Source organism: Phyllostomus hastatus, unplaced genomic scaffold (genome assembly GCF_019186645.2).
Source record: "Phyllostomus hastatus isolate PE091 unplaced genomic scaffold, TTU_PhHast_1.1 phas_scaffold_397, whole genome shotgun sequence".
NCBI lineage: Eukaryota > Metazoa > Chordata > Mammalia > Chiroptera > Phyllostomidae > Phyllostomus > Phyllostomus hastatus.
The window spans coordinates 5,961,114-5,971,567 of record NW_025334029.1 but is presented as its reverse complement, the minus strand read 5'-3'; the positions used below and the strand labels follow the sequence as shown (position 1 = coordinate 5,971,567).

The following is a 10,454-nucleotide window of genomic DNA, read 5'->3' as shown; positions in this document are numbered from 1 at the left end:
TTTTTCCTGACTAACACATTCTCTCTTCTTTATTATGGAGAACTCACGACATATTTGGGAAGTTAGGAATGGTCTGGTTAGCCACTAAAGCCAATGAGAATGTTCTGGGTCCCTGCTCCCAAGAGTCATCTATTTATCTCTTTGTCCCAGGGCAAGAGACAACCAGTCTTCTGAAGGACTCCTACAACCTGGCACATCTGCCCTGTGGTTGGGCCCCAAGAAGTGACACTCTGTCTGAGTCCCACTGCCCTATCCAGCAATCCACCCTGTCTGAGGTGAGCATCACAGGGCTGTGGACATGAGTGAATGAAGTTCAAAGTCCCTCTATGTGGCCTCCCATCCATCCTCCAGAGATGAGTAGGGGCCTCATCCTCAGCAAGTCTATAGTAGGGACTCAGGAGAACACATCCTAGACCCAGCCTTGTCCTAATCTTGCTGGACAATCCTGGGGCAATGTTCCCCTTCTCTGGAACTCAATTTTCTCTTGGACAAGTGAAAAGTTTTCTGGTCTCTTCAAGGAGATTTCCTCTGATTGAGTCTGCAATACCTGGCCTAGACAAACTGCTGCAGAAGCATGTCCCCACAGGCACTTGCTGGCCTGAGCCCAACAGGAAGAACCTTCAAACTTTGCTTTTAAGGAGACACCTGCCTGGGGTGGCAGACAGTAGCATGGAGAAAGGAGAGGGAATCAGAGCCCCACATGAGTCATGGATTCAAGAAGCTCAGCTGCCAGGGTTTTCTGCTATCACAAAACTTTTATTGAGCATTTTCTCTGTGCAGAGCCCTGTGCACAACATGGAAGAAAACAGGAAGACACAGCCAAGACCCTGCCATATAGGATGGAACAGAAGAGATGAGATGGTCACCATGGAGTCCTGATGGACAGGCAGGAAGTACTTGCCACTGATGTTACTGTGAGGACCATATGCCCCTCTCCTCAACCTCCAAAGGGCTGCATCTCATCCCATTCAGATCTTCCTGCACATCCCAGCGTCTAAGGCCTTCCACAGCAGGGTATCCAACCAGAGTTGGAAAATGGCCCTGTAGCTGCTGGTTGCTTCTGGGAGACAGAAGGAGGAAGAGCAAGGGTGGTCCAAGGAAAGAAAAGAAGAGGAGGAAAGAGCTCTTTCAGCAGGATGGCAGGTGACACATCACTGACACATCCACAGCCACAGGTTGGCAATGCAAGCCAACAATAGCATGGTGAGGAACACAGCTTCCCTCTGGTGACTGATGGCTGCCTGGTCCTCCAGGGCACACAGACGCCCATCGATCTCCCACAGCTGCAGAAAGACCAAGAGCAGGCTGGTGAGCAAGGCTGTCTGTGGAAGCCCACAGTCCACCATTGAGAAAAAGCATGAAGTTAGAACAGGAAGGGGCTTTGCTGCTTTTTGGGAGGCCAAAGTGCCTCTGGGTAAGAAGAAGCTGAGACTAGAGGCTTGGAGTGTGCTGGACTGCCTGTGTGGGCAGGCCTAGCTGCCTTGCACCCTCCACTAAGTACATCAGGTTGTCTGTATGAAGCCAGCCTTTCCCAGCTGTGAAGTGGGAAGGGAATTTTAATCCTGGGGAGGGCTTGCATAAAGGAACCATCTGCAAAGGGGGCCACCAGGACAATAGCTCTGCATGCCCACGTCCATACTCATGGTTGCTCTGCCCACCCAAGAGGACCCCTCTATCAGACCTCAGAGCCACTCTGTCTGCATAGATGCCTCCATCCTCTTATATTTCCTTTTAGTTGTCCTTTTCTCTTCCCCTATTTCCTCCCCATATTTCAAGAGAGAGGCAGCCCTAAGGCTGAACAGCAAGACGGGACTCCACAGACATGGGGATTGAGAGGTAGGGGTGGGGAGCCTGACCCCACTATAGATGCTCAAGGATAAGATGAGTGGACTGATTGTAGAACTTCAAAGAGGATAAATTTAGCACTGTTGTGGCCCATCTGCCCCCAAAACACCATGATTCTGCCTCTACCCTCCAAGTGAGTCCTCAGCATAGCAGACGCTCACCTGTCTTCTCATGACTTCCATTTCTAGTCCATTTGGTTCTTCTGGGCCAATCTCTGCAATTATATCTGCTTCTGAGTTGCTGGGAAGTCAGAAAAGACAGTGAGTCACAGTTGCTCGTTGTCCCAGGCCAGACATGGCAGGAAGCACAGGAAGGCCATAAGGGCAAATGTGTAAGATCAGGGGCCTCTCTGGACAGTGACTCTGTCAGCCTCCAGCCCTTCCCTACCTTGTGAAGTGGGTCCTGGGAGCCAGCCCAGCCCAGCTGCAGAAAACTGGGAGAACTAAAATGGGCAAGGGGCCAGGAGGGGCAGGGGCTGAAGAAAGGAGGCAACAGGTCCCCAATAATCATGGCCAGCTGCTCACAAGTCCTTTCTGGTCAATCTGCTTACCAGACCCTCTGGCCCACCCTGATCCTTGGCCATAAAGCTCCTTTCCTCTTACAGGGTTTCTACAACCCATCTTACCACTCATAATGGAATCTCATGCCTTGGAAGCCACCAGGATACTCCTGGGGATGAACATCCCCATGAACTGGTTCTCTTGACATTCTGGGTATTGGCAGCTGAGTACCCTAAGTAAAGGAATGGTCCAAGTAACTTTCTCATCCCTAGCTGACAAATTTGGCTGCCCCACACTTGGCCCAGGACTAGTGGTACACCTCTCCCCAAGAGTCATGTGGTGTCTGATCCTCCAGAATCAGGCTGGAAGCTTCAGACATTAGGGGAGCCTGGGAACCTCACAAGTTGTCTGCCTGCCACTACCCCACCCACACCATGATCCTTGTCTAGGCTGTGTCAAGGGAAAAGCAGTGATAGGGGTCCCTATCCTGTGCCAGCAGTGTCACATGCAGACATCAGCTGACTCTCTGCAACCACTGATGAAGAATGGAAAACCTCAGTTTTAGAGCCAAAGAAATTAACTCCTGGAGAGCTGACTATACTTCCCAAGGATACATGGTAAGTGTCAGAATTCAGGATAGAAGCCTAACTACTAGGAAAGCACAGCCTCTTTGTCCTTCTCTGGATGGGCCCAGCCATCCCCATGTCTTTCATTTCTCTCTGTCTGCTAATGACTCTCTGCAGTGGATGTTTCTGGCCCAGAGCTCTGGGATCAGAGGTATTTTGTGAATTAAAGAGTCCATGTGAGCTAGAAGAGCAGAACATGACTGACCCACCTGGGTTCAAATCTCAGCTCTGGGTTTCCAGTGCAAGATGAAATATTTCATAAGATTCTTGTTCAACACACACTTATGACATGCCAGGGACTATGCCATCCTCTGAGCCCTTACCAATATCAAGTCATTAAATCCTAATCATGACCCTTTGACACAGGTATTATTATCACCTCATTTTGAAAGATTGGAAAACTGAGACACAGAGAGACCAAATAACTTGTCTATGTCATGTAATTAGTAAGAAGCAAAGCAGTATTTTGAATCCAGGACATTTTGTTTCAGAGGTTGTACTCTTAACTATTATACTGTGATAACCTTCACACTTGACACTGCTTCCCCTTAAGACTCCATTAAGAAAAGAGTAAAGACAGTAAAATGATATAAGCCCATAAGAAGGAAGATAATGGTAGAGGCAACAGAGAATGAAAGAGCTCAGCAAGACTGTAGAGTTCAGGAAGTGCTAATAAAGAAGGCAAAGGTGAATGAAGTAAGCCTCAGTGTGGCTCAGAAGCAGATGGAGAGCAGCTGAGGAGGGCCCCACCTGGCAGTGCCCTGGTTGTAATTTTGCACTATTACAACAAATAATGAAAAATTAACCTTTCTCAAAAGTGCACACAGATACTGGTGTGAACTTCTTTTTTCTTTTCTTTCCTTTTTCTCTCTCTCTCTCTTTTTTTTTTTTTGGTGAACAGTACCTCATAATCACACTATTTTATTTTCTTCCACTTCTTAAGAAACCTCAAAAAATAGCATCAAAGGAACAGAGGGTGTCAAGAAGACCCCAGGACTATAAAGGGTAAAATTGATGGACAATATCTCCTAGAACAATTTCTACACCATCCCCTTGATTTTCATAAAGATTGGCATTAGAAGGACAGAAAGTTTTTTTGAGAGATTTGAAGGCAAATAAGGGTGAGTGACTGGTGGCTGGAGTTTGTTTTGTTTTAACATCAATGTAATAAGAAATAATCTAACAACATCTACAATTCAATGATAACTTATTGTCATTACCTATCATAATATAGGTCTAATTTCAAAAACAATTGTCTTTATTTTTTTGGTTTTTAATTTTAGAAACCCTCTATTTAGAATTATATACATTATAAAGCATAAGAGCTTTATATTAGAAAAATTGACAAAGTGCAGGTAGTCCCAGCAGGAAGGGAAGGAGAAAGAGAGGGAGAGAAATGTCAATGTGTGGTTGCTTCTCACACACCCCCTACTAGAGACCTGTCCTGCAACCCAGGCATGTGTCCTGACTTGGAATCAAACCAGCGACCCTCTGGTTTGCAGGCCAATGCTCAGTCCACTGAGCCACATCAGCCAGGGCCCTGCTGTTAAGTAATTTTAAAAGTGTTATTTTTATTTTCATGTACTGTTTAAGGCATATTACATATTTCTCCCAAATCAGCAGAATAGTATCATTATATGTTTGTCCTTTCATGTTGTGGTTCTCCAGAGGCAGTAACAGTTCCATTTTTTACTCCAAAATAATGGATAAATAAATAGAATTAATAAATTTCTTAATTCTAAATGTCTAAATTGATTTCTAAGGTTCATATAATAACTCTATTTTTTAAAGTGTAATTCTTTGTTCATAACAGGTAATGTTAATTAATCCAGAGGTTGAACCACTCCCACCACTCACTCAGTTTTAGGGGCTTCAATGGCTTGCTGGATGGAGCCTGACCTGTTGGAGGAGCTTAATTTGGACTTCAGCATTCGGACACAGGATGCCCATTCAATATTTCTGGCTTATTCTCATTCCCAGGAAGTCTCTGACCCAAGAACCCTGGAATCATTTCAGCATTTATCTTAATCCATTCCCTAGAAGTCAGGTCTTCTTGGTCTCCAACCTTGTTGCCTCTCCACAGTAACCTTTGCAACAATATGACAACCATTTCTCTAACTTTCTCTCACCCACAAATATAGCTAACAAAATTGGCTACAGAAGTATTGGGCTCAAGTGATTCCCTACAACAAACAGGTCTTTCTCCACTCCAAATCAGCAGCCTTTTCCCAGCATCTTTTCCACAATATGGCCACCATCTTTTTTCTCGAATACTCCCTCACCATTGTGAATGTAGCTTAAAGGATTGGCTACAAAACTGTAAGATTCCATTGACTGAACTTCCTAACACCCAGGAAGTATAGGAACCCCACTTGCCTTATCATTGCTCCAGCCCTGATATATATTTTTATTTAAATACACTTGTGTTTTGAAATATGTATATTTATATGTAGAAATATATTTATATATAAAATAAAATATAAATATTGAGATATAGCTATATGTATATATATACACATATATATGGAGAGCAATATGTACTTATTTATTTTTAATAAAAAAAAGAGAAGCGTCATTTCACACACACTACAGTTTTACAGAATAAAGTATATATGTACTCCCCAAGGAATACGTGCTTCAGTCATTCTGGACTCTCAAGGTTAAACTCTCAGTCTACCAAAGCATGGCTCTGACCTCTTGCTGGACACCTCTGCCCTCATTTTCCTGCTTCCTCCTCCCTGCAAGTCAATATTTCACTATCATCAGGTTGGAGCCACTATAGCCAGTACCCCCAACCCAGCCACCATGTGCCAAGGGCCCCATAAAATATCACCTTCTTGGGTCAAGTGGCAGTCATATTCCAAACTGGTTGGCCTGCAGCAGAGCCAGCAGCTTTTGAACCCAACTTTTGTCGCCACAGAGAGACACCCAGGGACTGGAATCCATGCTCTATTATTTCTGGGGAGAAGAACAAAGACCCCAGGAACAACTCTAAAGGCTTTAACAAGGCTTCTGGGGCACAGGACACATCAGAAAGAGATTGGGTCCCCAAACTTCTTACAAATAACTCAATACCTATTCACTGCTGTTAACTGCTATCAATCCCAGGCCTCAGTTTGTCCTTATGTTCAAAAGATTAGCAAGTGTTAAATGAGGGCCAAACTCTGTGCTAAGTTACTGGGAACAGAGCAATGACCAATAGATAAAATTGCAGCAATCAAGAAACTGAGTGGGTGTGTAAAAGGGAAAAACAGAAAACAATCCATCACTGTAAATTCAAATCAAGAGACACATTTCCAAAATGATAAACACAGGGCAACATGATGGAAGGAAGGGGCCACTTCTAGAAAAGTCAGAAACAACATTGAGGTAGAGACCTGAACAAGTAAAATAGTCCAGCCATGGAAAATCTAGGGAAATGGCATTCCTGGCAGAGGGAACAGCTTGCACAAGGGCTGTGAGGAAGAGCCAGTCTTGGAGTGTTATAAGGACAAACATAAATTCAGCATGGAATATGGGTCACCATGTCACAACATGAAATACATTAAGGAGGAGACCTTGATCAGATCATGTAGACATGATGAGAGTTTAGATTTCACTCTAAAGGGCAGGAGAAGATGTTGGAGGGTTAAAAGAGAGAATTGACCTGATTGATCTTATAAATTGAGCCCTCTGAATGTTTTGCAATATACACACTGGTGACTTGGATGAAGGGGAGACCAAAAGACCACGCATGTTGGTCTCACCCTTTCCCTCATGGGCTACAAAATGTTCACATCAATCCCTTTCACCTGAGCTCCCTGTCACTCAAGCTACAAACACATGTGTTTGAGCACAAAGGCCCAAACAGTCACATGTAACCCATATATGCATTCAAATACATACGCACATATATATGAGTGTCAGTCCACCCTCTCACACACTTTCTCCAACACATGTGCACAGATGCACACACTCAAGGAAAGTGACATTTCAGGGGATCCTCACCTGCTATCACCAGGTGCTCTTGACTTTGCCCATGGCTTCCAGGAATCAGGTCTTCAGGCATGGACATTTCTATCTCCTCCTTGGTGCCAGGGAAGACTCCTGCCATCACAACCAGTTGTTCACTTGTAAGTTGTGGCCAAGGATGCACAGGAAGCAAAGCAGAGAGGAAAGCACTCAGAAAATCAGTCCTTTGAGAGGTCAGAACTCAGGGTTAATATACTCTGCCACAAGGGTGGAGCCAGACTCCCATTTGGGCTTATGCCTTGGACCAGCACCTTCTGTTCCTGCTGTATCTTGTTGGCAAGGTTTGCTGCCTTCTCCTCTGCTACTCTGTAAGCAACATAGGAAAAGAGATAAGGCTCAGAACCATTGCCTGTGAGAACTCTGGCTACCAGATCATCTGAATTGGCCCCATTGGGGTGCAGGTGGGCCCACCCTCCATCATTTCTAGAGAGAGACAGGGACTAACACAGGACCCCAGAGTCAGTCAGTGGCCAGAGCAGAGAGATCCCAGGCCTGCTGTGGCTCCTGCAAGCCCAGCTCTGGATAGAAGTATCCTCCAAATGCATCCTTTGCAAAGTATGTCTTGCCTCCTCCATTCCAGAGTTCCCAGACAGAAGAGGTGGCCTTTAGATGCCCTGAGTCAGCCTGTGAAGGAACAATGAGAACCAAAGGAAGGAAAAGTAGGAAAGGAGGGGTCTGCCTATCAACACTGAACTTCTAAGGTCCCCAGGCCCTGCACCCTCTGATCTAAGTCTAAGTTCTTCCTGAGCTTGCCCACTGATTAGACCACTCTGGGATTTATGTGACCACTTGACAAGCCTACAGTTCCCAGTCATTCCATCAGACACTAGTCTGGATGTTGTTGTAAAGGTATTTTGTACCTGTGGTCAGTATTTACAATCAGTGAACTTTAAGTAAAGACTACTAGCCCTCGATAATGTGGGTGGGCCTCAATCAATCAGTTGGCAGACCCTAAGAGCAAACATTGAGGTTACACAGACAAGAAATTCTATCTCAAGACTGCAGCATCAATCCCTGCTTAAAATTGCAGACTGCTGGCCTGCCCCACAAAATTTGACTTTGCCTAGCTGCACAATGGCATGAGCCAATTCCTTAAAGTAAATCTGTATACATACACATATGCTTGTATATCCATCCATCTTATTGGTTCCTTTTCTCCGAAGAACCTTGGCTGATATGACCACCAAAGGTTGTATGGACCAACCCTTGGAAACTCTCAGCTCTTAGGAACAGCCCCAGAGCCCCTAGGGGAAGAGGAGGCTTTTTGTAATAGGAACCAAGCACAGGTGGGGGGAGGTGGGAGGAAAAGAAGTAGAGGGCAGAGAAGAATGAAAGGAGGAAGGAAAAGGCAAAAGAGAAGAAAAGGAGGGGACAGGACTTCTTTAGAGAAGGTGGTGTAATATTCGTTGCCTGTCTCCCTCCCTGGCCCCACTTGTCCAGCTCTGGGACCAAGCTCTCTGGAGCAGAGCTGACACAGGCCCTGACTGCATTGCTGAGGGCCCCTGAAGAAGCCCTTCCCAGCTGCAGCAGAGCCATGAAATCTGAGCTTTCTGGAGGGTACTTTAGAGGCAAAGAAGTGTGCTCTGTGAGACTCAGGAGCCTGAGAAGCAGAAGTCAGTGGTTTCTGCCAGACCAGGGTTACCACACTGATGAAATAAAAGTACAGGATGCCAATTAAAGTTTTCAAATAAACAAAAAATAATTTCAAATATTTTTTAGTGTAAGTATGCTCCATGCAACATTTGGGACACACCTGCACTAAAAATTATTCATGGTTTACCTGACATTCATATTAAACTGGGTATCTTATATTTCATCTAGCAACCCTATGCCCTGCTCATCCTCACAATGATCTCTATTTAACCTTTCCTTTCTTGGGGCCTCAGTCTCCCCATTGGATGATAGAGATAACAGTACTTTCCCTATAGGGTAGCTGGATTGGAAGAGCACTCAATCAGCATAGTCAAAATAGTGCAGACAGGCATAGGCAGGGCTTTGCATTATTAACCTCAGAGCAGTTATCCTCTGACTGACAACTGGCCTTGACCATTTGGGGGTTCCTGGGCACTGGTGCACTAGGCCAGGTGCATTCAGAGGCACTGCCCCCTGGTGGCAAAGGAACTTACTACCTAAAGCCAAGCAAAATGGATGGAGAGACTTCCCCATCAATCTCCCAACACCATGCAGAAATCCTGGCATTTCATCTTGGGAACCAAAGATGGTTGGGTGATGGGTAACAAAATTTGCATGCTGTTTCTTTCTCAGTCCTTTGTGGGGAAGATTTTGGTTGGAGAAGATCATGGACATAAGAGGTGAACTGCCGCAGATTAGCTGCCTAGATATTGCAGAGGATATGTGGCTTCTTTAAGGGTAGGCAGAGGAAGGAGTTTGGATTTGTCCCTTAATATGTCTCTCTAGCATGCTAAACTTTTCTCTCCATCATAATTTTCTCCTGAAATATCCCCCAAATTCTCATTCCAAACACTTTGAAAATCCCTCACTGTCTGACATGTCGGCCTCAGGGACATGAAGGACTAAAGCATCCCTGGGTACAGAAAGATTTTCCAAGCTTTATGGGAGCCAAGAAGATGACTCATGGCCAAGTGTAAATTATGGGCTGCAGCCTAGACCCCAGTGGAAGGCTCCCAAAGGAGAAGGCCATGAGACCCAAAATTCTTCCCTCAGGAGATTAGACAGATACTTCTGGGAAGGGGAGGGAGGAGCCTAGAGAACATCTGGCTTAGATATATGTGTATATGTTTGCAGTATTTTACACAAATGAGATCACATATTTGAGATATCTTCTGTTCTACAACTTACTTTTTAAAGTGAACTGTGTGCCCTGGGGGATCTCCCATGTCAGAACAAATGTAGCTCAATCTTTTAAACATAGCACAGTATTTTGCCATGTTTATTGACCTGCTCATGGACATTTTGGGTGTCTAGGGCTTTTAACTTTTATTTTGAACAATGTTGCAGTGATCATTACTTGGCCATGCTTCAACACACATGGGTAAATGTTTTTGTAGAACAGGTGTCTAGAAGAGGTATTGTGGGGTCCTAGAATATGTGTTTTGACAATTTTGACTGATATTATCAATGTCTCCTCTGAAGAGACTTCACCAAGTGGGACCTCACCAAGGGGAAGAAAGTGCTAGTTTCTTTACAACCTTATCAAGATACTGTATTATGAAACTTTCTAAAAGGCATCATTATGATGGGTGAAAAATGATATCTATTACATTGTTGCCTTAATTTTATTGCTTTAATTATGAATAAACCTGAACAATTTTTCATATGTTTATTGATCTTCTTTGTTCCTTTCCTGTGAACTGTGTACTAAAGAGCTTGGATCTTTCTTAAAATAAGAGCTGTTTTATTAACAGGAAAGGATGGAGGGCAAAGGCTCTCCCCCTCTTCAAGTTAGGTATCTCCAAAGAAAACATGTCATCATTTTCCCTGGAGGTAATAG

At 44.5% G+C, this 10,454-nt stretch overlaps 1 protein-coding gene across 1 annotated transcript; it reads right to left on the bottom strand.

Moving 5' to 3' along the window:
- Positions 1 to 1,151: 1,151 nt before the first annotated feature.
- Positions 1,152 to 7,064, bottom strand: FATE1 (fetal and adult testis expressed 1). Its single transcript, XM_045820540.1, is given in 6 exon segments — positions 1,152 to 1,283; positions 2,007 to 2,085; positions 2,471 to 2,577; positions 5,227 to 5,229; positions 5,805 to 5,929; positions 6,959 to 7,064. Coding segments are annotated over 6 exon segments (552 nt in total).
- Between the last annotated feature and the right edge of the window lie 3,390 nt (positions 7,065 to 10,454).